Below are 27,302 nucleotides of genomic sequence, written 5' to 3'. Positions count from 1 at the left end.
GAAGACAAACCATTTTTTCTCTCCTCAGTCACAAAACATATATGACTAAAATAAGGAAGTCACCGAACCTTGTTTCTAATTTTGGCTCTTTACAGTGCTTACCCAGTGCTGTAAGTATAACTCTAATTGGCATGACAAAGAATTCCATGACACATTTTTCTTAACTACTGGGGCCAAACGGAAGCAAGTGATGACTTTATAAGCTGTTGAGGAAAATAAAGCCTGGTGTCTGAAGTTAGAGGAAAAAGTCACAAATGGGCATAAAGCCTTTTCCCAGGAAACCAAGTTTCAAAATTTCCTGATGAGAATAGTTTCTACAAACTTCCACTCCTCTCTTCATCTGAGCTGAACTTGAGGGAGGAAATCACGGATTCCTGGGTATGAATCCTTTTTTAAGACCTGAGTTAAATAAACCATTTTCATGCTAGACAAGCAGAGGAAAAAGGAACTGAAGTAAACTTTGCTGCTTCATCAGGTATAAAAGAAATGACTCCACTCGGCTTTAGAAAATAAATACATATTCACAAAAATAAGTTCTCATTAAAAAATCATAAGCAATGTTTTCCAGTTCATCTAAACACTCTCTTTTAAGGTTTAGCTGCAGAGTGGTAATATGTGCAGAAGAGAAAAATTAGCAGGAAAAGCAATGTATGCATAAAATAAAAATGTAAGTGGTATGCTCTCAAATACCCAGGAACAACATCATTCTTTTTTTTTTTTAACTTATTTATTTTTGAGAGACAGATCATGAGCAGGGGAGGGGCAGAGTGGGAGGGAGACACAGAACTGGAAGCAGGCTCCAGGCTCTGAGCTGTCAGCACAGAGCCTGACACGGGGCTCGAACCCGCAAACCGTGAGATCATGACCTGAGCTGAAGTTAGACCCTCAACTGACTGAGTCACCCAGGTACCCCAGTAACAACATCATTCCTAACCTGATCATAAAGTTCACATATTTTAAGGAAATTATTTCAAAATCTATAATATAAAAGATGCTTTAAAACATTAGTTTGCCTTCTTTCACATTAGAAACCCACAGCCACTTAATTCACTGAGTTTTCTAGATGCAACAAATAGAGAAAAACAGCAATTATTTAGTTAGGTAGTGGCTTAACAGGAAAAACAGGCTAAGTATTAGGAGCATTTAACAGATAGGACAGTTAGAAAACATTGCTAATTCCTAAAATGTCATAGGTACTGTCATTTCAAATGTCAAAAGACCAGTGTCAATAAAGGTGACAATATCTGTCACATACTGCTCTAGCAATTATTCCTATGGGCAAAAGGAAAAATAAACTTAATGTGTCAGTATTTTGACAGACACATACTATCTTTCCTTTCCACATGGCTAATGATGACAAACAGGAAGTAGTAAAAGATGGCAGGGAGGAGTGATGCGATGGCAAAAAGTTTCCATCTCCAAACATGTCAGCCAATCTCACAACTGTGATTGAAACAATGTAAGAAATCTCGAGCAACTGTAATATTCAGAAGTTTTGCATGATGTATTTCTTTTCTTTTTTTTTTTTTTTAGGTTGTTCGGACAGGGCTTTTATTTTTATTTTATTGAGACAGAGTTGACTAATACCGTACTTCTTCAACAAATTTTACAAATAGATGATTTCAAATGCATGAAAAAGAAAAGTATTCCCTGGTTAAAAGGAAATGTAATTTCCCCCAAGGGAATGATTCCTAAATAAAGAAGAGCCTATATTTGTGTGACTCTTCAGGGCCCTAAACTGGAGAGAATGCTCACAGCAGTATCAAGACACAGACATAGTGAGTGTAGAATTTCTCAATAAAAATATAATCCTTGGAGAGGCAACTTAAATCATATGAGAACTTTTTTTAAAAAATGAAAATTGCCAAACTCTCAATTATTATTCCTTAAATTAAAAAGACTTGCTAAGACTAATTCGTAGGAACAAAATATATTCTTTCTTAACCAATGAAAATGGTGTCAATGGACAGTCATCTAGAGTTAGAAACAAATGAAAACTCTATTTTCCTGCTATAATGTGCACATATGTCCCATGAAACGAGCAACATCCAATCGCTACTCTATCCCCAAGTCTGTCTCTGATCCTTCAATACTCCACACAAGCCAACACTGTGTCAGGTCTATAATGCCTAGATTTCAGAGGGATTTTGCTTACTGAACAGTTAATTTAAGACTTCTTTATACATAAGGATTGGGAAGGAGGCACGCTTCTTAGATTATACCAAATGTTAATTAGGCCTTCAGGTGAATTTTGACACTGAATTTTAACACTAAATGTAGATGTAAACAATGCAAAGTAGTATTACGGTAGGTTTAATAGAATATACAAGTCAAGAGAAGAACAATGATGGGTCCTATTGACCCCACCGAGGGTCAGCTGTAGGGTTAGTTTTCCAGCAGGGCTATCCTTCGGTTTCAATAGCTCTGAACAACACATGGTGTCATGCAAACCACCACCCCTGTTGCAAAAAACAACTTAAAGCACATACCTAGACAGCATGTCTGTGGTTTTCTATTGAAAGTGCCGTTATTTCCTTCCAACTTTATCTAAACCACCATCCATGTGTTACTCGTTTGTTAGCAACCAGGCTCCCGGCATTCTAGAGCCAAAAAATACACCCTTTCTTTTTGAATTTTGCTTTAAAGATTTTTCTCTTTTGACAAGAAATGCCATCATGCAGAGGAGCACATTTATACCCATTCACAGTAAAGTTTACTCTTCCTGTAGGTCTTCAAGTGCTCCCTGCTTCCTAACACAGGTAAAGGAAACAGACTCACAAAGTGCCTTAACACATTGTTGACATGCAGATGTAAATAATTGTAACAATGACACCCCAGGAAATGACTGAGCACCCTAGTCATCTTACAACCCTCACCAAACATGCTCTTGCCCACCTGTTCATCCTACTCAGGGTTAGCACAGTCAACTCTAACAGGAAGAGACTTCTTGGAACTTTCTTCCTGCACAGAACTTCTCAGTTTGGGGAGAAGGAAGGAAGAAAGGAACTTCTCAGTTTGACTATCACAGCACTTTAAGAAGAGGATTAAATTTATCCCATTGGATTTACCCCAGACTCTCAGGAAAGGAAGACATCCTAAAAATCATACAGTAATCCTATAGCTATCGGCTGCCCAATAAGATCCTAGCCATTTGCCAGGTGCATGAGGCTACTGACCATTTGAAACGTGGGTAGTCTGAACTCAAATGTACTCTAAGTATAAACACCAGATTTTATAGATTTAGTACAAAAGAATGTAAAATTATCTCATTCTTCACTTTCCAAACTGATTCCATTTGAAACTGTATGGGTTAAATAAAACACATTATTCAAATTAATTTCACTTGTTTCTTTTTTATCTTCTTAGCGTCACAAGAAAGCTTTACATTGTTTAAGTGGCTTGTGTTAGAGTTGGATTGTTACAGACCTATCTTCCCTTACAGCCCTGCTTACAGACCTACAGCCTTAGTGCTGATAGCAAATAAAAACTATCTATCACTAGACATTTCCCAATTACAACTGCCATTTAAAAGCCAAAAGAAAAAGCAGTATTTTCCCTTCTCGATCAACTGAGATTACCAAAGATGACTTAAGAAGAGTGTAAAAATAGAATCACTTTGCCCTGACACCATTTTAAAGAAAGATCACTTACAAAGGTAAAAATAGCACAGGATGCAAAAACCACACCTCGAAGAAAATAAGATGGGAAATAAGCAAATCATGTTTTTCTAATAAAGTAGATCTGACTGCTGATTGTAAAGTACACCTTTAAAGGGAAATTAACATTTCTTTCATTTCCAGGACCAAGGGCCTCAGAAACATCAAATGTGTAAGACTGTGTCTTTATTATTCAAGCACCTTCAACCGAACAACCAATAACACCATAAAAAGAGAAATAATTATCATCACCACATGCTCTTGTCCAAACAAGCAAACAAACAAACAAACCCACCAAACCAAAAACCAACGCAAGTCAAAAGCAAAAGAAACATCAGTTTCTCTAGGGCTGAGTATGCTTCCTTTGGTCCACAAATCTTATGACATAAGAAAGCATATTTTAAAATAAATCTTTTGTACCACAATTTTTAAAAGTCTATTTTAAACACGAGAAATTCAACAACACATTTCTAGAGGCCAACGTTTCTTCTTCTATCATGACATCTTTCTTCTTTATTTGATTTAAAAATATTCAGGTCTCCAGGACTTTTAAGGAAAAAGAAATCCAGTGTATTTCTGAATCTACGAAAATATTTTTAAAAGGGTAGAGGAGGTGACATCTCTTTAAACAACGGTGGGGAAAAGCTTCCTCGCGTGTTCAGAGCATGCAAGAATCACTTCTAGAAAACTGTCAATGGGGAAACCATATAAAAAAAGGATTTGAGTAAATTTAGACCAACGAGTCCCCACGGCTTCCACAACAGTCGAGCAGATACTTTCTATAGGGTCCTAACAAATTTATCAAACAACAACAAAAAGGCCATATTTGCTTCTCAATTTCTTTATCCATTTTGAGATCCATCAGCTGGGTATAATCCTCAGGCTTCAACCTGCCAGGTGATACATTCCTTAGAAACCTTTTTCTTGTGTACTTAAATACCAAGCTCAATTACGCCGCGAGCAGAGTAAGCAGAAAGGACTGTACATATTTTCACAGGGTGTTGATTGGATGCGGTTTCCTGTCCTGGTGTCAAGAGGGACGGGAACATCTCTTTCTGAGCATAATCCTTACACAGGGCCGTCACTCTCAAAGAATCGAGTCTTCCAACACTGCCCGAGAGGTCAAGAGACTGCCAACGTCTCCATGAGAGCATCCTATTTTTAGAGACTTTGGAACTGGTCCTCAAAATCGCATTCCGCGGCAAGTTTACCGAGGGATCAAAATAAGCATCCTAAGGTCGCAACCTTTCTAAGCCTAGAAGGGGATTTAAAGCTTTCACATCGTAATTAAAAAAAACAAACAAAACCACCTTAACTTTAAATCTTATCAACACGCGGGTTACCAACGAACAGTAAGGTCAGTACTGGCCCAGGAGGAGGCAAGGCAGGGAGACACCGGCGGCGCTCGNTAACCAGTCCAGACGCAACCCGGATGCTCCGTCTCTCTCCGCGTCGGTCCACTCACAATCGTCTGGCGGCTGCACCCGAACGGAAGCGGAAGTGAGGGAAGTGGCAAGAAGGAGGAAGCGTTCGCATGCGCAGTTTGTAGTGTCTGGTACCACTCGCTCTAGTGGGGTGGTAGGCGGGGGGTGGCACGTGGAGTTCCCTGTGCTGAGTTCGCGGACGATGTGATGACCTCGGGCGATTTTTGGGACCGACGTTACAGGGTGAGGATGTTGGTCCCGGTGGCGGGGCTTTCCCCGCGGCTGTTGCTGTCAGCCTTGACCGGCGCTGGTCGAGTTTGCGTTTTGGGGTCCGGAGCGGCGAGGTGGAAGGGCGTCCCGGCGCGGAACCGCCGTGGCTTGTCTGACCTCCGCCCGCAGCAGCTGCCCTGCCAGGGTTTAAAAGACTCGCCCTCGTGGATGCCCAAGAGACCCTCAGAGCCCCGGAGTTACATAACCAGTCCGCAGCTCGCCGCGACCTTGGCGCAGATACTGCTGGAAGAAGACGGAAACCCTCACCAGCTCTTCCTGGAGTGCAATCCAGGTGAGTCCGTCGTGGACTGCATTTCTAATGCCAACCTCTGTTGGTTGCCTACCGGGTGCTGTTTAAGACCTGGTCCCTTAAAGCGGCTTGCATGGACAGTGTTAACCGTGACACCATGAACTGTCCTTGCAGCGAGTTGCACTTTACACAACATTTGATAATACATGCTCCCATGCTCTTAGATGTTACCGTCTCCTCAAAACTCTTGGAAGCGCCCTCCGCCCCAGGAACTTTTATCTTACTTCTGCATAGGTCTCCTGGAGACCGTAGCAGGATGTCAGGAACATAAGATTTATAGATTTTAAAACATACATAAATATAATGGAAGTGCGTGCAAGCAGGAGACGGGTAGAGAGAGGGAGAGAGTGAATATTAAGCAGGCTCCATGCTCAGTCCCACACAGGGCTGGATCCCACGACCCTTGGGATCAGGACCTGAGCGGAAATCAAGAGTGTTCATCAAAATGCATAATAGAATTACCCACCCAGGGGTCCCCAAAACTACTTTTCTATTTTTTTAAAATCATTATCTTTGAGAGAGAGGGACAGAGGATGAGCAGTGGAGGAGCAGAGAGAGAGAGGGAGAGACAGAATCTGAAGCATGTTCTAGGCTCTGAGCTGTCAGCACAGAGCCCAGTTCAGGGCTAGAACCCAGGAACTGCGAGATCTTGACGTGAGCCACCAGGGCGCCCTCTTTTTAATTCTTTTTAAATGTTTGTTTTTGAGAGAGGGAAATAGTGTGAGCAGGGGAGGGGCAGAAAGAGAGGGAGACAGAATTCGAAGCAGGCTCCAAGGCTCCCAGCTGTCTGTGCAGAGCCAGATGTGGGGCTCAAACTCATGAGCTGAGCCAAAGTTGGTTGCTTCACCGGCTGAGCCACCCGGGCACCCTCAGAACTACTTTTTTTAGTTAATTTTTTACACCCAACGTGGTGCTCGAGCTTACAACCCTGAGATCAAGTGTCTCACAAATTTCTGAGTGAGCCAGCCAGGCGCCCCTGAAAACTACTATTTTTTTTAAGTAGCACATTTTGTCATGGGTCAGTTCTGATTAGGTTTGACAGTGTCTTTCGTGGTTAAAGTGTCTGGGCAGTCAGTGAATAAGTGATGTGCTGAAGGCACCTTTTCCTGCTCGTTTTTCCGAGACGTAAAATATGGCGATTAAGAACGCAGGCTTTTTGGGGCGCCTGGGTGGCTTAGTCGGTTAAGCGTCCGACTTTCGCTTAGGTCATGATCTCGCGGTTCGTGGGTTCGAGCCCCGCGTCGGGCTCTGTGCTGACTGCCAGCTCAGAGCCTGGAGCCTCTTTCAGTCTGTGACTCCCTCTCTCTCTCTGACCCTCCCCTGCTCACGCTGTCTCTCTCTCTCCTAGAAAGAAAACAAAAACATTAAAAAAAAAAAAAGAACGCAGGCTTTTCAGGCTTTGACAGAATGGATTCAGAGTCCAGCACAGTTGTGTTGAGGCAAATGATTTTTCTCTAATCCCCAGTTTCCTTACATGTGAACACAGAGTGTACTATCTACTTTGGGGCTGTTGTAGAAATCAAAATTAAATAATACAGGTAAAACATCTACTTTAGTAAATTATATAGAAAGAAATTGTTTCTTTGGCAAATAAATGTTTCGTTTTGTTAATACACTAGGTCCCGGAATCCTGACTCAAGCATTACTTGAAAGCCAGGCCAAAGTGATTGCCCTTGAGTGTAACAGAACGTTTCTTCCACATTTGGAGGTATACTTTTAGTTTCTAAAAATAATTTATTGTTCAGCTATCTTTGAGTATTTAGGGAAGTAAGAATTAAGCACACACTTTATTTTTTTAGACTCACTTTTAGGGGTCATCCTGTACGTATATTGTTATCCACAGGGACTAGAGCATAGCATAGTATCAGTAGTAAGTGGTAATATCACAGTATCTACACTCATTGACTAAACGATTGGAGTTCTGAGGCTTGTTCTCTGGGTGTTACAGACTAGCTGGGTGACTGAACAAAGTAGAACTGGTGTCTCTAGGCTTTTCCCCTCATCTCTAGCAGGATATCCCGTGCCCTGCTTTCTGTGAACTTAGAGTCTAATTGGAGTGCTACGATTACGTTAATGGGACTCTGGATTTACGGTTTTATACGATCAAGGAAAGTGTTCACTTTGAAAATGGTTGAGTGAAAGGTGGAGGGTTGGGTGCTAGAAAGGTCATGACACGCAGTATTTCTTACAGGAATATTAATCATAAAATTTCTTTAAACAAACTACAACGTAAGCATAAAATCCATCACTGACTAAATCCAGTCTTTGATTAGACCTAGTTTGTGTTTCAGTTCAAGCTTTTATTTTCTTTCTGATTCCTTCCCCGCCCCCCCCCCGCTCAGTACTAACTGAGCTGAGCCCTTAGTACATGTTCTCTCACTCTTACTAACCATCATATGATGGAATGAAAGGCCATTCAAATAAGGTTTGGTGTGAATTCATCTATTTGCCAGAATAAAAGAGAAGGAACCATTTAAATAGAAGTTTTGTGGCCCTAAATCCCTGCTTTAAAGTGGTGGTCTTCACAGACCATGCTTCTAGCCACCCAGAGTTTGCTCCTAAAAACTGAAAAGATTTTCAGGGATGATGAAGGCTTAAGATTCTTATCTTTCTCTCCCTCTCCCTCATAAAATTCCCAGGACTCCACATTAACAGTGTTTCAAGCAGGAGCAGTTTGCCAGTCTGGATGTGCTAGAGATAGACTTTTCAAATTGTATCCAATAATGATAAGTCTTAATATATCTCTATTGAAAGTGGAAACTGTTGAGGCAGAAAGAGCTGTACATGACATACTCAGTTGAAGAGAGCTCAGCTTTTGTGGTAAGCTGTGTGGCATTTCAGCAGAGATGGAATACAGTCTTCAAATCAGCCTGAAGGTCAGCCCAGCTCTCACTACCTTTGAGACTCTTGGGCGATTAAGTATTTTAACCTGTTTGACTTTGGTTTTTCTTTTTTCTCTTACATAAAGTAGAGACAGTAATACCACTTGTAAAGAATCTTGTTGCAGTTGAAATAAGATAAACTGCTTCCTGTCTTTGAATCTTAAATGCAGTCAACTTGAGTTTTAAAAGGTGATTTCACTATCACTGTGGAACTGAAATTATTTTGGAGTTTTGGCTGTTATTGTCATTACCATTATTGCACGGTAAGCAACAGATGCCAAAACAAACATGCACTTTCAAAATACGAGAGGAGCAAAGTCTCTTTTGTTTGTTTATTTTTGAGAGAGAGACAGAGACTTTCCCCTCACAGAGCTAGAGCAGGGTAGGGGCAGAGAGAGGGAGACAGAATCTGAAGCAGGTTCCAGCCTCTGAGTTGTCAACACAGAGTCCAGTGCGGGGCTTGAACTCACGAGCCGCAAGATCATGACCTGAGCTGAAGTCAGACGTTCAAATGACTGAGCCACCCAGACGCTCGGAGAAGAAAGTCTTAAAGTGTGCATTCTTACATTCTTATCAAACTAAAATCCGTTAGCTTTTATTAGTTACAAAGATCAAAATGTGACACTTGAATAACTTGTGAGGTTACTTTATTGCTATATATAGAGCAGCTTGTAGGCCTTTCAAGGGAAGCTGTGAGATATCCATCAGTGAGAGTGCTTTTTCTCTGGCTGTCCTAACACCACACTCTTCTGGTTTTCTTCCTCCCATTTTTGCCTTCTCAGCCTCTCATGAGACTTTGGACTAACTCTATCCTCAGGTCTCCTCTTCTCTGATTCTCCTTAGGGGGCCTCCTCTGCACCCCTGGCTTTGATAACCTTCAGCACGCCAATTCTCACCACTTTATGTCGTTAGCCTGGACCACTCCACTGACCTCCCCACTGAGGCCCACAACTTCTTACCTGGTGTCTCCACTCGGACCGCCTAACGGGTGTCTCAGGACACCCGTGCTCGGACACGAGCAAAAGTGGATGATTTCCACCCCAGGCTGTTCCTTCCACTCATCTCATTCTCAAGGGTGCCTCGAAAGTGATCATTAGAGTTTATTAGAGTCAGAAATAAAATAACATTTAGAGGTTGAAATCAAACACTTAAGAATAGTTAGGTTTGGTTTCTGTTTCAACTCCGGTCATGATCTCACAATTCGTGGATTCGAGCCCCGCGTCGGGCTCTGTGCTGACAGCTCAGAGCCTGTTGCCTGTTTCAGATTCTGTATCTCCTTCTCTCTCTGACCCTCCCCTGCTCACACTGTTTCTCTCTCTCTCAGAAGTAAATAAAAACAAAAAAAATAAAATGCACATTCCTGAAACATTGATATACATCAACAGAACTTTCTGTGCATGAGAGCTTCAGTGTGTGTAGCACATCATAGTGCCCTCCTTGATTTTTTGTAACTTCAGAGTAGAGAAAGTAAAAGGATGAGTAAGAATTTCTTGAAGGATTTTTGTTTTGGGGGCTTTTTCTTAGTAATATTGTATGCTCATCACTTTTCGGGCATTAATTAATTTCTCTTAATTATGTTACTACATTTTAGGGTACATTTCTTGAAGTAGATCTTTGAATTGTTACCAAGTCTGCATATCACTGAAAGTCTTAAACACGTTCTCTCTGTCTCTTTAGTCGCTGCGAGAAACGGTGAATAAAAATCTAGAAGTGGTCTACTGTGACTTCTTTAAACTGGATCCTAGAAATTATGGAATAGTGAAACCTCCCATTATGCTTTCTGAAACGCTTTTTCAGAGTTTGGGAATAGAAGCACTTCCTTGGTCAGAAGGTAATTTTTGCCATTCGCTGTCTCAAGTACCTTATAGTATGGCACCTTTCTCTGGCAGTACACCTTGTCTGCTGAAGAGATCCGTGTCCGTTAACTTAGTTTAACTCAAAAAAATACGATCTTTGGAAAAAGTTTAAACAATTTATTCAAATATTTTTGCTTGTATTCTTAACAGATAACCCATTAAAGGTAGTTGGAATCTTCCCAGCTAAAAATGAGAAAAAGATACTGTGGAAACTTTTATATGACCTATATTCTTCTACTTCTATATACAGTTTTGGACGAGTACAACTAAATATGTTTATTGCTGAGAAGGAATACGAGGTAGGTTATCAACAAGTATGAGTAGTTTTTGTTTGGAAAGAGTCCCGTGATTTTTCTCTGAGTAGTCTTAGTCTGTGTGACTTTAATTTGAGCTCATGATACTTGAGAGTATTAAGAATGTTTTTAAATTTCTGTAGAGCAATCTTTAGGTTCGATTTTTTAAATGTGTGTGTGTGTGTGTGTGTGTGGTTAAATATACATGACCTAATATATATCATTTTAACTTTATAAGTGTACAGTTCAGTGGTGTTGTCTATTCACATTGTGGTCCAACCATTAACCACTATCTGTTTCCTCTCAGAAGTTTTTTCATCATTCCAGTGCAGAATTTGACATCAACTCTCCACCTCCCCCTTCCCCTGAGTCTCTGGTAAACAGCGTTCTACTTTTTGTCTCAATGAATTTGACTATTCTAGGTTCTTCATGTAAGTGCAATCATAGAGTGTTGCATTTCGTGTCCGACTTCGCTTAGCGTAATGCCTTTCGTGTTCTTCCAAGCTGTAGCATGGGTCAGAAAATTATTTCCTTTTTAAGGCTGAGCAATACTCATTGTGTATTGTATATGTACACATATGCACACCACCTTTTGTTTATTCATTCTTCCGTCAGTGAACATTTGCATCATTTCCACTTTTGGTTATCGTCAATGATGCTGCCATGAGCCTTGGTGTGCAAACCTCTCTTCCAGTCTCTGCTTACAGTACTTTTGGCTCTATATCCAGAGGTGGAATTGCTGGATCCTATGGTAATACTGTTTTTTAATTTGGAGGGGATCCACCCTACTGTGTTCCACAGCGGCTGCGCCATTTTATATTCCCCCCAGCAGTGCACTGGGATTCTGATGTCTCCATGTTCTCTCAACACTTGTGTTCCGTTTATAATACCCGTTGTAATGATGTTAGGTGGTTTCTCTTTGTGGTTTTAACCTGATTAGTGATGTTGAACATCTTTTCTTGTAGACCGTTTGTGTATCACCTTTGGAGGAGTGTCTGCTAAAGTCCTTTGCCCTTTTTTGTTTTTGTTTTTGTTTTTTTGTTGTTGTTGTTGTTAAGTTTTAGGAGTTATTTCTATATTCTCATGATTAATCCCTGCTCGGATACATGAAATACCTGCAGGTGTTCTCTCCCCGTCCATGGAGCACACTGTCGAGTGTGCCCATTGATTCCCAAAGTTTTTTACTGTGATGAAGTCCAGTTTGTCTTTTTTTTCCTTTTTGCTGTCTGTGCCTTTGGTGTTGTAGCTAAGAATCCACTGTCAAATCCAATGTCAGGAAACTTTTATGTTTTAAGAGTTTTATAATTTTCAGTTCTTATATTCATGTCTTTGATCCATTTTGAGTTACTTTTTTATTTGGTGTTGGGCGGGGGTCCAAGTTCATTCTTGTGCATACAGAGGTATTCAGTTTTCCCAGCACCTTTTGTTTCCAAGTGAATGGCCTTGACACCCTTGTCAAAAGATCATTTAACCATACACATGAGGGTCTGTGTCTGGGTTCTTTTATTATATTAGGCTATTCAGTGTACCTTGAGATTCCATATGAATTTTAGAATTGTTTTTTCTGTTTCTGTGAAAAAACACGCTTGGGATTCTGATAGGGATTGCATTGAATGTGTAGATCACTTTGGGTAATAAATATTGATAGCTTAATCTTGATAAGTCTTCTGATCTCTGAACACAGGTTGACTTCCCATTTGTGTTTAATTTCTTTCATTAGTGTTCTGTAGTTCTCAGTGTACAAGCCCTTCCTCTCCTTCGACAAGTTAGTTCCTAAGTATTTGACTCTTTTTGATGCTGTTGTAAATGGAATTTTCTTAATTTCCTTTTCAGATCGTTTGCCATTAATTAGCTTATAGAAAAACGACTGACTTTTGTGTGTTGATTTTATATCCTGTAACTGAATTCATTTATTCACACATGAATATGTATGGTTTTTAGACTCTTCTCTGAAATTCAAGGGTCTTCTGAAGTTCTTGATAGTGTCTTGAGAGTAATGTTTCTTTTCTGCTCAGAACGCTTCGTGTTATTAATCCTTTAATTGTGGTAACACACAGTGCTTACTGGCCTGTAAGTTATGGGTCAGGATGGTGAAGCAAGATGAGAAAAGGTGGCTTACTCCCTAAGACTTCGTAAAGAAATAATGACTGTCCATGGGAAGAATAGGGGACTTAGAACCTTGAGGCTATATGTACATTGTATACATGAAGAAAGAGAAATGGTAAGTGCTTCATCAGACTTAATCTTGCTATTAGGAAAATGTTGCAATGCTTCTTTCACTGTGGACCTTGTCACATGTGGTTTGCTGTGTGCAGCCCTCTCACTCGCTGAGGAGATCGCTCAGCCTAAACAATTCTTCACTCAAAATTGAATAGCTACCTGATACATATTTCTAACATACTTGTTCTCCATGGTAATTAGATATTTTTGTTTCATTTTTTTCTTTAATGAGATTTTCCCTTGATACGGGTTATGGGTACAGGAAATCATCCCACACGTTGTATTTTAAGTGTACATGATGATGTATTTCAATGTGAAAGTTTAAAAAGACTTTCTTTTCTTAGAAACGTTACAGTTAAGGTTTTGCATTTAATTCTAGTTTTCTGTAATTTCCAGATACTGTTAATACTTTTAAGATCCAAAACTTGAATTTGATTGATTATAGTTATGTACACATGCAACTTACTTTCTTTTTTCTAGAAACTGGTGGCAGACCCCCAAAGTCCCCTGTACCAGCCACTGAGTGTTCTCTGGCAAGTGGCCTGTGCCATTAAACTCCTGCACGTGGTGAGTAAAATCTTTCTAGATTGCAACAGAACTTTTTTTTTTTTAAGTTTATTTACTTTTAAGAGACAGAGAGAGCACAGGCAGGGGAGGAGCAGAGAAAGAGAGGGAGACACAGATTCGAAAGCAGGCTCCAGGCTCCAGGCTGTCAGCACAGAGCCCAGCGCGGGGCTCGAACTCATAGACCGCAAGGTCGTGACCTGAGCCGGAGTCGGACACCCAACCGACTGAGCCGCCCATGCGGCCCAGAACTTGATTGTTTTTAAAGAGGCTATATTTTGGGTGCCTGAGTGGCTCAGTCGTTAAGCATCTGACATCAACTCAGGTCGTGTTCTTACGGTTCATGACTTCGAGCCCCGCGTCTTGTGAGCTTAAGCCCCACTTCCTGTGAACAAGAGCCCCAGTTCTCTCTCTCTCTCTCTCTCTTTCTCTCTCTCTCTGTCTGTCTCTCTCTCTCTTTGCCCCTTTCTCATGTGCGCTCCCTCCTCTCAGAAAAAAAAAAGGCTACATTTTTTGACTAGTAAATGGAGAAAAATTAAAAATTAATTTTTTTCTAGCTGTTGAAGATAATAGAGCAAAGTAACTTAGTGCTTCTGATTTCATCACATGTTTATATTTTCCTCGATCATTAAAAATAATATGGGCCCACTGTAAAAATGGGAGACCTAAGAAAGAAAAGGAAGGTAAGAAAGAAGAATTTTAAAAATCACCACTACCGTTCTACCACCCAGAGGTCAATATTGACATTTGTAGCCTTTTCTTTTTCTTCTGTTTTTGTTTTATTCCTTTACATGGTGGAGATTATATTATTTTGTATCTTTTTTTTACTTAATAGCTAACAGTTAATAAGTTTTTTCTCTTGTCACTAGATATTTTTCCTAAGTTTTTAATGGCCCCTTAAAACCTCACTACAGAGTATTCCCTTTGCGGTTTATTTCTTTAAGTAGATCAGAGATGCCTAATAGAATTGTAATGGGAGCCACATATGTAACCTTAGATCTTTTAGTAGCAGCATTCATAAAAAGTAAAAAGCAGGTGAAACTAATTTTAATATATTTTATTTAACGTTCTCAATCAAAATATTGTCATTTCGGAGAAGCATCAACGTTACGATTAGTTATTACATAATTTGCATTCTTTTTATATGTAGCGGGCCTTTGAGGTTCGATGTATATTTCACACTTCATACCTCTCTGTTCAGACTAGACAGTTTCACGTGTTCATTGGCCACGTGTGATGCGTGGCTCCTCTCTTCATAGCACAGGGTCAGAGTGAAGAAAACACTGATAGCCACTATTTCTCTCATGCCGTAATTTGTCCTTTGTCTTTTTCATTGTAGTGAACTAGAGTTTTTGTTGGATGTATGTTTATGTATTTGATAGGCCCCTGTTCTTCGAAGGATGTGTTGGTTTCATTTTTAAATTTGCCGTGTGTGTCTGTCCCTTCACTGCTTCGTCCAGGAGCACGTTAAACCCTTCAGTGTGCGCACTCGGTTGTTAGAATGTTACCATTTGACTTCAGCTTTTGTTCCAATTGTATTTATTCCCCTCCAGTAGTGAGCTTCTTAGATTGGCTATTCCTTGTCTTTCATATCTGTCATGCCCTCTGTAGTCCCAGAACTCGTCACACTAGGGTTCATGGCAATGACTCTGCCCTGGGACATTGTAACCTTTGTACTGCCGTTCTTGGTGTCCCTGAAGTCCTTTCTTGCCTCTGTGATCTCTCATTCTCTTGGCCTTTTACCTGCGCCTCTTCTCTCATCAGGGCTATCTGCTGCTTTCTTCATGAAGGCCTCCCATGACTTTAGCTTTCAGGAGTCTTCTTTTTTGTTGTTCTGCAGTGATTGTTTTCAAAGGCCCCATGTTGACTTTAGCCATTCATTAACCTCAGTGTTGATTTGATGGTCCCTAACCTGATTGTGAGTCTACTACAGAAATCTTAGCTATTAAAATAACTTAAGGGCCTATTTGCATAATGATATTAAGGATGAGCCTATCCAAATAGGATTATTCTCAATATCAGGATAGACTTCGATTTTCCTTCTCTTTATCTAAAAAAACTAGAAGAGGGATGTGTATGATCTACCTCTCCCACATTGTTGTCTTAAATCCGATTAGAATGGTGACTTGAATTGGATTTATTCTGTTCTTTAAAGGCAGTAATAGGGGCACCTGGGTGCCTCAGCCGGTTAAGCGTCCGACTTTGACTCAGGTCATGATCTCACGGTTCGTGGGTTCAAGCCCTGCATCGGGCTCTGTGCTGAAAGCTCAGAGCCTGGAGCCTGTTTCAGATTCTGTGTCTCCCTCTCTCTCTGACCCTCCCCTGCTCACGCTGTCTCTCTCTCTCTCTCTCTCTCTCTCAGAAATAAATAAGGCATTAAAAAAAAAAAAAAGGCAGTAACAATCTGAGGCACTTTGACTACAGAAAACTCAAAGAAATGTTTTGGTTTTATCTTCCCTCAAGGAGCCCTGGTCCTCATTCAGCGTATACAGACAAGACAGGGGGCCGAAGAAGTTGAAGAATAAGGTGAGAATGAATGCGTACGCTTCTCTTTTTTCCTCTAAATGGAACATCTGGTATTCTCTATTTACTTAAAATTTTCTAAAGTAAATTTATTTGTTTTTGAGGGGGGCGGGCAGAGGAACGAACAGGGCTCTGTGCTGCCAGCAGCGAGCCCGATATGGGGCTCGAACCCACACACTGAGATCATGACCTGAGTAAAAGTCTGACTCTTGGTTTTGGTTTGGGTCATGGTCTTTGGTTCGTGGGCTCCAGTCCTGTGTTGGGCTCTGGGCTGACAGTGCAGGCCCTGTGTGGGATTCTCCCTCTCCCTCCTTCCCCGCCCCTCCCCTGCTCGTGTGTGCTCTCTCCGGCTGTCTCTGTCAGAATAAACCATAAACATTATTTTAAAACCTAATTATTTTTGAAGCATTGTATTTTTCAGCTGATGATACGTGGATCCTAGTTAGCATAGAAAGAGCTTAAACAGAATTTGACTTCATTTTTATCTCTCTTGAAATAGAAGATACATCTCAAATTTGGAAAATTTGTCCATCTAATTTGATAAACTAAAAGTCAGAAAGGTGTAATATTACTACTTATGATGATTGAATTCATGATTATGTGTGATGACCCACCATGGGAGGTGGGGCTTGTGTCTGGTTTTTCCCCTTTCTGAAGAACCGAAGTGATGATGTTCTAAAGCGATCCTCCATTTTCTTTTTATCACGGGTGCTTGTAGTGAAATTGGAGCCAACTAGTTCAATTTAAAAAATAATTTTTGGAGTCAATTCACAAGTTTCACTTTAGGTTCTCTGAAAACAAAACAAAAATTGTTTTTGTTTTTGTTTTTGTTTTGCCTCTTAGGTAAGAAAAAAAGGTTTCGCTTAAGGATTAAATGCTAATGATGCCCTAATCCCAGCCTGTCATTTCAGCCTGAAGTTCCCATTTTTTAATTATGGTTTTTTCCTCTCGCTCTTGACACTAAAGGAAAAAAAGAAAATGATCAGTTTAGAAATGGTCTGATTTTAAGTGCGTCTGGCTGACTCAGTTCGTAGAGCATGTGACTCATAATGTCAGGGTCGTGAGTTCAAGCCCCATGTTGGGCATGGAGCCTACTTAACAATATCTTTAAAAAGTTGGTCTCATCTGAGAGTGATATCACCAGTCATCATTGTGATCATTGCGATTTTAGTTCTAATTCATTCCTCATAAGCTTAAGTTTTGTAGCCTCACAAGAGAGTCAGAGTAATAGATAATAGATAGTAATAGATAATATCAGGAACTTATTCAGATATCCCTGAAATGAACAATCCTGTATATAAGACACTTTGTCCTTATTTCAGTGACAAGAGCAAAAGCTGAAAAGGTTTTTTGGCCACAACATGAATACATGAACTTTAGGGATGAGGATGAGATAACCAAATGTTAATGTTTCATGAGACAGTTTTATTCAGATAGTCCATGTATGTCTTTGGTATCAGCATGTTCATAATTGCTACAGAGGCACTTTGTGACATTTAACAGTATTTTGGAGCACATTTTTCTCATTTCCAGCCAAGTTGTTTGTGATCTTCCACTTTTTTGAAGCCATGTTGGTTTTTATGCCGTTAGCAGAACTTTTTCTGTAAGCTACAATAACTGTTCATTTGACATCAGGAAAGTGTTTTTCTTCCCCATTTATCAAGTAAGTCTGTATCTGTAACTACAAAACTATCTACTAGGGTGTTTTTGGTTTTTGTTTTTTAATTTTATTTTAAGGGAGCCTAGGTGGTTAAGTGTCGGACTTGAGCTCAGGTCATGATCTTGCAGTTCATGGGTTTGAGCCCCAAATTGGGCTCTGTGCTGGCAGCTCAGAGCCTGGAGCCTGCTTTGGATTCTGTGTCTCCCTCTCTCTCTGCCCCTCCCTGACTCGTTCTCTCCTTTCTCTCTCTCTCAAAAATAAATAAACGTTAAAAGATTTTATTATTTTTAATGTTTATTTATTTTGGGAGGGTGGGTCAGAGAGAGAGAGACAGACAGACAGACAGAGAATCCCAAGTGGGCTCCACACCATCTACACACAGCCTAGTGCAGAGCTTGAACTCACAAACCCATGAGATCATGAACTGGGCTAAGATCAAGAGTCAGACGCTTCACCAACTGAGCCACCCAGGTGCCTCCCCCTCCCATTTTTTTTTTTTTTTAAAGTAATCACTACATTCATTATGGGTCTGAAACTCATAACCACGAGATCCAGAGTCGTTCACTAGTCTGACTGAGCCAGCCAAGTGCCTCAAGATTTTTTCTTTTTTTAATTTTTAAGTAATCTCTACACCTAACCTGGGGCTTGAACTCCTGACTCCAGTTGCATTCTCTACTGACTGAGCCAGCCAAGTGCCCCTTCCAGTTTGCTTTTTTTTTTTAATTTTTTTTAATGTTTATTATTTTTGAGAGAGAGACAGAGAGCAAGCAGGGAAGGGGCAGAGAGAGAGGGAGACACAGAACTGGAAGCAGCTCCAGGCTCTGAGCTGTCAGCACAGAGCCCAATTCAGGGCTTAAACTCCTAGTCCCTGAGATTACGACCTGAGCTGAAGTCAGTCACTCAACCAACTAAGCCCCCCAGACGCACCCCCCTCCCCCCGCCTCCAGTTTGCTTTTTGAAGTCACCTTCAAGGGCACCTGAGTGGCTCAGTCAGGTAAGCATCCAACTCTGGATTTCAACTCCGGTCACGATCTCCCAATTTGTGAGTTTGAGCCCTGTGTCAGACTACGTACTGACAGAGAGGAGCCTGCCTGAGATTCTCTCCCTCCCCGACTCTCTCCCTCTCCTCTGCACTCATGTTCTCTCGCTCTCAAAGTAAATAAATAAACTTAAAAAAAAAATTGCCTTCAAAGTCTTACGAACAACAGACAACTCTTTAACTGTGAGGTTGTCTCCATCCCTAGTAATTAGTGAGCCGTTCCCATTCCCGCCCCACCAGTCAGCTGTAGGCATCCAAAGTTAGACACTACAGTTGATTGAAGTTTTCCTTTCCAGGCCATTTTGTCTTCCAGAAACATATATATGTTTAAAGTTTGTGGGGGCACCTAGGGAGCTCAGTCGGTTAAGCGTCTGACTCTTGATTTCGTCTCAGGACACGATCTCACAGTTGTGAGATCGAGCCCCACGTTGTGCTCTGAGCCGGGTGTGGAGCCTCCTTACGGGTGTCTCTCTCTCTCCTTGTGCCGCTCTGCCCTACTTCCCCACACAAGTGCTCTTCTTTCTCTCAAATGAATTAAATGAAAAAATAAATAAAAGTTAAAAAAATAAAGGGACAGCTAAGTGTCTCAGTTGGTTAAGCGTGTCCGACTCTTGATTTTGGCTCACGTTGTCATCTCATGGTTTATAGGATCAAGCAGCACATTGGGCTCTGCACTGACAGGGCAGAGCCTGCTTGGAATTCTCTCTCTCCCTCTCTGTCTGCCCCTTCCCCACTCATGTTCTCTCTTTCTTTCTCTCTCTCTCTCTTTCTCAAAATAAATAAAAATAAAACGTGAAAAAAGTAAAAAATAGAAATGTGTGTGTTTGTGTGTATATGTATATACTTGGGTATATATAGATAGTTGAGTAAATAAGGGATCACTACCTAATGCATGAGATTTCCAAAGGACCTAAACGGATGGCCTTCTTCCTTTGTAGGACAAAACATCTTACCCGTACATCAAGGCATGTGCAGTTTTTATTTTAATCTGAATAGTGTATACTAGCGCTGGTTGGCCAACTTTTCCTGGAAAGGGCCAGTCTGCAAGTGTTGTAAGGTTTGTAGACCACATAATAATCTCATATTCTTTGTTTTTGTTTTGTTTTGTTTGCTTTTATTTATTTTTAAAACAATCCTTTACAAATGTAAAAACCATTTTTAGATTCATACTGTATGAAAACCAGGCGGGCCATGGGCCATAGTATATTTTTTTATCCTTAGGATCTGGTGTTGTGTAAAGAAACCATAAAGAAAGTCAGTACATGCTGGTGTCATGTTTGGGATGTGGTTTTACCCTGCTTACAAGTTAATAACCTGTTACTCTTCAAAGGATACTACCCCAGGGCAGACTCCTGCATCAGACACAGGACTGTACCTGCCCTCGGGTCCTATGGGGAAATGTGCTGTAGCTCATTTGGATGGTGTACACTCAGAAGTTTGCATTGCAGCTAGAAACAAAGGTCTGGGGGAATTCACTTCTTTTCTAGCAGACTTTAAGCAAGCTGCTCCTTTGTCCTAGAGAGAGACACGATCTCCTCCCTCAAGGCTGCTCACTGCAAACACCCTGAGAAACTGTCCAAGTCAGCAGTGGTTAGGGCCTTGCGTTCTTGGCACAGCCAGAGAGAGCACACCAGAGCACTCCGGTTCTGTGCTGATTGCTCTTCCAGCAGGCAGCTTGCGTGAATAGTTTCCCTAAGTCTTGGCTCTGGCAATATTCTGTAACTAACACAACTTCTTTTTCTCTCTCTCCAGGAGTCATTAGAACCAATAAATAAAAAAATAGGACAAAACATGTGTTTTATTCAGTTGACGCCTCTTCCGAATTTATTTACAGAAAATTTAACGTCTGTGAACTATGACGTATTTTTTCACATGTTAAAGCAGTGTTTTATGAAGCGCTATGCCTCGCTCATGGACCATTTACAGTAAGTCAGAAGAATAAAAGTATAAAGTAGCAATTTAACATAAGAATTAGATTTTCATGTTAGAGGTCCATTTTCTATGTCTTGTGTATCATGATTAATAGACTCAGATATTGTGTTTTCACTTCTGCAGAACTTCAAAACCCTTCCTTGGTCATTGCTGAGCCCACTTTGGATCCTCTGTCTCTCTGCCCCAACCCCAGTTTTGTGCATGCTGTCTCTCTCAAGGGCACCTGGGTGGCTCAGTCAGTTGAGCATCCGATTTCAGCTGAGATCATGATCTTGTTGTTCATGGGTTTGAGCCGTGCATTGACCTCTGTGCTGACAGCTTGGAGCCTGGAGCTGCCTCAGATTCTGCGTCTCCCTCTCTCTCTACCCCTCCCCTGCTCGTGTCATCTATTAAAAATGAATAAACATTAAAAAAACTTTTTTTTCTTTTTCTTTTTTTTTTTTTAAAGAAAAAGAACCAGCCCTTTGCCAGTGGCTGGAATGGAATCGGCATCATTTCTGGTGCACCACCATCCACCTTTTGTCACTGCCTGTCCTTAGTGGTTTTATTTCCTGACCGAAGTCCTCTAGTACTCATGTCCTGGACCCGATTTCATGTTTCTGCCTAAAGCTTTATAAACCTTCTAGCTGTTAATACCTACTTGGTATCTGCAAAACTTTTACATGGGGCTGATGTGTACAATTTGTAAGTTACGCATTGCACCTTGGAATCAGCAGTCCATGGTCATTCAAAGTATTATCAGAGGATGGGTGAAACTCGGAATGAGCTGTTGGTTGAACAATATTTATGTAAAAATAAATGTTAAAACTGGAAATAAATAAGGGCGCCTGGGCTGCTCAGTCGATTTAAGAATCCAGTTTTGGCTCAGGTCATGGTCTCATGGTTATGGGTTTGAGCCCCGCTTCAGACTCTGTGCTGACAGCTCTGCTGGAGCCTGCTTTGGATTCTGTGTCTCCCTCTCTCTCTACCTCTCCCCTGCTCGTGCTCTGTTTCTCTCTCTCAAAAATAAATAAACATTAAAAAAAAAGTGGCGGTAGAACAGTTAAAAATAATCTACCCTTTTTCATCTTATCACCTTGTGGTAGTGACTATTTTGAATAAAAATAACAAGAATATAGGATATTAAGCAATCAGTATGGTAAATGTGTTGCAAAATTTGAAAATCCCTTGGTGATCTTCGAATTGAAAGCATGTTTACACTGGTGACTAGAATTCTGTTCAAAATCAAAAAGTATTGGAACATTTTTCCACCAAAATATTTTATTATAAATATTTACTTGTTAATGTCAAAGGCTCACTGATAGTTCCTTGCTAGGCTAATCTGTAAGGCAGTTTTATGTTTTATAATTTATTCACCTGTAATTTTCATATAAAAAGGGGAAAATTATTCCCTCTTTGAAAACTGCTGGACAGCAGTTTCTGCTCTTTGTACTTCTTGAACTCTTATGTGACCTAAATGTTAAGGATGTTTTTGCAAAGAGAATTAAGAGATGAAAGAGGTAGGTGGAAGAATTTTTTTGAAGGGCATTGTTAAACTGGATTTTTGGGTAAGAATTGCGAACACGTGAAAGCCTAAATCTGCTCTTTTTGTTACAAGTAAGCCATGAGACTTTAGAAATAATAGTTAAAGCTCTACATTATATGCAAGCTCTTACATCAAATATGGTTGAGTATATATCATAAGCATTTTAAGTTGGGTGTAGAAGCCATCTCTACCAATATTAACTGTAGTTGTAACGTGGAATTAAGCAGACTTTGTATTTCTTTTGCAGGTCATTGAGTCCAGTTAATGCAGTAGCTATCCTGGAGCAAATGGAGAAAGATGGAGACATGAAAATAACAGATCTATATCCTGAAGACTTTAAACTGCTTTTTGAAACTATAGAGTGTTCCAGAGAATCTTGTAGGTGGCTGTTTGATGACTCTATAGAGGACATAGTCTTGTAAGGAACTGGATTGCCCATGCATTAGCACGAACGACTTATTTATTTGGAAATTATGGCACAAATGGAAGAGAACTAGGTTTGAAAAGCTTACAGGCTTTCAACAGAAGAGAACTAACTACTCTTGTTTTGCAGAGTGGGCACATAATTTCTTCTGAAGTTGATACCATTAATATATTGGATAAAACAATGCTTGCTATTTTATTCACAAAAAAATAAAAGAAAACTTCTGTTACTTGTGGATTTCGTCAGATTGGATTTGTTTTGTTTTAAATTGTATCTACTGTAGGTATACTGGTAGTTGTAGGGTATTGGCAGATGAAATTTAGTTTTTGAAATCCCTTTGTCCAACAGTGCCTGGCTGGCCCAGTCAGTAGAATGTGTTGAGTTGATCTTAGGGTTGTGATTTTAAGCCCCATATTGGGTGTAGAGCTTACTTTAAAACAAAAAAATCTTTTGGCCAAATATCTTATTACCTTGTATTAATTTAAATATTCCACTTTCACTGTTGATCTTTCGCTTCCTCTTGGCAAAAGACTTTGTACATTATTAAGCTTAGAAAGTAAATTAAAATGATTTAAGTGGTTTTAATTTTCATATTGTTGAATTATATTATCAAGTACTGTACAATGAAGCTATTTCAACCTTCATATGATTTAAACTTTTTTAGAAATTAAAGTATTTTAAGTACTGAGATTTTGAGATATTTTTCTTTTGGTCTCTATCTAATAATATATTAAATTGACCCTAAGCTATTCATTTTAAATTGTTAAGTACAGTCAGTGTGCTTTCAGTGAGTAATTCACTCTGCTATGCAAAAAGTGCTTGAATTTTTCTTTTATTAAGAAAGTTCATCTGAAGTTAGACCTTTATATGAAACTAAATGAAATTGAGAATATCTTCTTAGATCTTTGAAAAAGGTACTAGGTTTTAACTGAGACATCACATCTCAGATTTGTTTGCCATTATAATACTTATTAATACCTAAGGCATATTATTACTAAGTAACTTTTTGCAATGCATGTTCTTAATAACATTCAGCCAGACCACTTGTTCCCTACTTCTCTACTATTGTCTTTGGTCTACACTTCAATCTGGCTGGAAACTGAATCCTCTTTTCTCTCTTGTAATTCCTATCCTGCCATTGTATAATCTGCCAAATCATCATGCCATCATGTCTTCCACTCCTAGGCCTTTAGCCTAAATTTCTCCAGAAGCTTCTTAACGAAACTCTAATATCAAGATACCAGGGGCATGTGGGTGGCTGTTGGTTGAGCGTCCGACTTTGGCTCATTCAGCTCAGGTTCTGATCTCAAGGTTCATGGGTTCGAGCCCCGCGTTGGCTTTGAACTAACGGCATGGAGCCTGCTTCAGATTGTCTTTCTGTCTCTCTGCTCCTCCCCTGCTCATGCTCCCTTGTGCTCTCTCTCTCTCAAAAGTAAACATTAAAAATAATAATAGGGGTGCCTGGGTGCCTCAGTCAGTTAAATGTCTGACTTCTGCTCAGGTCATGATCTCACGGTTTGTAAGTTCAAGCCCTGCGTCAGATTCTGTGCTGACAGCTTGGAGACTGAAACCTACTTTGGATTCTGTGTCTCCCTCCCTCTCTGCCCTTCCCCTGCTCTGTCTCTCTCAAAAATAAACATTAAAATAATAGAAATAATTACATCCCAGAGGTGGAGTGATTCCTGGTGATGGCAAGGCCTAGTACCAGGTAATTCAGGTTAAACACATTTTGCCAAAGGACCTCATGGCTGAGGATAACGGGATAGTCCTCTGGTTCATGTGAATGCCCCAAACCTTAGGAGTTTAGCAGGACGTTGACATGGAATGGTAGGAGCATGGCCTGGTGTCTTTGAAGAAAAATTTTTTATTAGAAGAGTGAAATAGGTGTCCCTACAGTTAACTCGGGGTAAGATCATGGTGGCTAAAGACACTAGGAGAGGGAAGAGCTTGAGTTATTGCAAGAGGAGACTCTCCGTCATATTTAAGGATCTTTTTATATTTTTGTTTTCGGAATATTGATAACTTTTCAATAAGAAAATAGGTGTTTTTCTCTAGAATATGTAAGAATCCAGTCTATAAACTCAGAGGGTGATTGAGATCAAAATAGGTATGTTCTGTATTAGTAGAATTTTTAAAAGTGTTCTGTGTTTCTGTGAAATAATAACCGTTCTCATCACTAAATTGTAAAATGGCACTTAGGTTAATTATCTGGACCTTGGGTTTGCACGTGTAAGATGAAATGGATGGGACTTTGTGGCCTTTTTATCGGTGATATTCTATAATCATCTGATATTGTATTACCAAAAGTGCACTCCTATAGGGAGGAAAACCTGGAGAATGAAGTCAACATAGAAAAAGCAGAGCTAACACGGAATTAGGAGACATCACTTGGATAACATTCGAGGCCCCTGGCTCCAGCTGTACCCAAAGCCATGTACATGTCCAAAGCCAAGCACATGCCTGAAGCCAGTTTCCTTTATATATAAATACTATCTCAGTAGCACTCATCAATAGCATCTCATCTCAAAACGGGACTCTTCTAACGACTAAAAATTTGCACAATACTGAGGTGATGGCCAGTTGGTGACCTCCAAGCCACCAGCCTGGACTAGAAGGAAGGGGTGTTTTAAGTTCCATATCCTATCAGCATATTACTTGCATCATTCTTTTTTTTTAACTTTTTAAAAATGTTTTATTTAGTTTTGAGAGATGGATAGAGACAGCATGAGCAGGGGAGGGTCAGAGAGAGAGGGAGACACAGAATCGGAAGACAGGCTCCAGGCTCTGAGCTGTCAGCACAGAGCCCAACGCGGGGCTCGAACCCACGAACTGCGAGATCATGACCTGAGCTGAAGTCGGACACTCAAACGACTGAGCCATCCAGGCGCCCCTTACCTGCACCATTCTAAGGCTTCAAAGGGGAATTCTAATTACCTGATGAGACACGAAATACAGTTTAAAAAATAATCCTGTAAGTCTTGGTTAAAAGTTCATTTTGTTTATTACTAAAACTGCTGGGTAGTTTTATAGCTACTACTTAATTTACCTCTTCCTAATAAAACAGCGTGTTAAAATTTCAATTATGGTTTATGGGGAATTGAGGCACACTCTTTGCTCTTCTTGGTTTTTATCTGCTCATTAGAAGCAAGGATATGAGGGGTGCCTGGGTGGCTCAATTGGTTAAACATCCAACTTTGGCTCTCACGGTTCATGGGTTCATGGTTTTGAGCCCCGCGTCAGACTCTCTGCTGTCAGCGCTGAGACATCTTGGAATCCTCTGTCCCTTCCTCTCTCTGCCCTTCCCCTGCTCGCACTCATGCTCTCGCTCTCGCTTGCTTTCTCTCTCACTAAAAAAAAACATTAAAAAAAAATCACAAGGATATGAAAGTAGGGGAATATGTAGGGTGAGAAAGCATTGCTTTTTGTGTATTTTAAAAATCTAATTTAGATTCGTGATGCAAACTGTTTGTAAATTTAGTAAGAATTTACTGGAAACATCAAATCCCCAAGACTTGGAGAAAGATGGTTTCAAGATCCTACCCAGGATTTCCTTTCCACTTATGGTATAAAAACCTGTCCTCCATGTATCATGAACCTCTCTTAATCCAGTTCTCCTTAAACTTCTTTCACTGTTTTTATACAAGAGAAAGTGCCAGAAGACTATATGGAGTTGCAGGATATGACGGAAGTCCCAGGGATTCTGAGCTTCTGTTTCTAAAATATGTCTAAACCATAACATGGTTCCTCCCAGGCAACTTTAAATAATATTAAGAGGGGCGCCTGGGTGGCTCAGTTGGTTAAGCATCCGATTTTGGCTCAGGTCATGATCTAGCAGTTTGTGAGTTCGAGCCCCACATCAGGCTCTGTGGTGCCAGCTCAGAGCCTGGAGCCTGTTTCAGATTCTGTGTTTCCCCCTCTCGCTGACCCTCCATGCTTATGCTCTGTCTCTCAATAATAAATAAACATTAAAAAAAGAAAAATAAAACAAAAATAAAAAAATAATATTGAGTCAGCCATCTTTCCAGTTTCTGAGTGGTCTTTGTATAGCAAATTTGGAACTTGATGCTTTTGATTTATTATTTAAGAATTTGGAAAGCAACAGCCCATTTTACAGTAATTAAATAGATCTCTTTTATTAAGTAAAAAATTTTAACCCTTCTGTTACTGAATATGTGGTTCTCCTTAGAGGATGTTAAACTGTATTATTGTGGAATTGCTTATTTCATGGGTAGGAACAGATCCAAATTTTGTGGGTGCAGGTTTATACAACGTCAGGGAACATGCCTCCCTTTTAAAATTGTGGTTATGGGGGCACCTGAGTGGCTCAGTCAGTTAAGCGTCCGACTTCGGCTCAGGTCATAATCTCGCGGTTCATGGGTTTAAGCCCTGCGTCGGGCTCTGTGCTGACAGCTAGCTCAGAGCCTGGAGCCTGCTTCAGATTCTGTATCTCCCTCTCTCTCTGACCCTCCCCTGCTCATGTCCTGTCTCAAAAATAAAAAATAAACTATAAAAATAAATAAATAAATTGTGGTTATGTATACATCTCAAAATTTACCATTTTAACCATTTGAAGTGTAAAATTCAGTGGTATTAAATACATTCACACTGTTGCACAACCATCACCATTGCATATTTCCAGAACTTTTTCATTATTCTAAATAGAAACTCTATACCCATGTAATACTAATTCCCCCTTCCCCTCTCTCAGCACTTGATAACTGATC

The 27,302-nt window shown here is 40.2% G+C and overlaps 1 protein-coding gene across 1 annotated transcript; it reads left to right on the top strand.

Annotated features, from left to right (window-relative positions):
* The first annotated feature begins 5,165 nt into the window (after positions 1–5,165).
* On the top strand, positions 5,166–22,807 carry TFB2M (transcription factor B2, mitochondrial). The gene is made up of 8 exons (XM_077779882.1): positions 5,166–5,642; positions 7,280–7,368; positions 10,220–10,373; positions 10,549–10,697; positions 13,392–13,478; positions 15,939–16,001; positions 20,450–20,622; positions 22,402–22,807. The coding sequence occupies exons 1-8, from the start codon at positions 5,288–5,290 to the stop codon at positions 22,574–22,576; spliced, it is 1,245 nt and encodes a 414-aa protein (XP_077636008.1). The 5' UTR covers positions 5,166–5,287; the 3' UTR covers positions 22,577–22,807.
* The last annotated feature ends 4,495 nt before the right edge of the window (positions 22,808–27,302 follow it).

Source organism: Crocuta crocuta, unplaced genomic scaffold (assembly GCF_008692635.1).
Source record: "Crocuta crocuta isolate KB4526 unplaced genomic scaffold, BGI_CrCroc_1.0 scaffold322, whole genome shotgun sequence".
NCBI classification, from domain to species: domain Eukaryota; kingdom Metazoa; phylum Chordata; class Mammalia; order Carnivora; family Hyaenidae; genus Crocuta; species Crocuta crocuta.
This window is presented reverse-complemented; position numbering and strand designations above follow the sequence as displayed.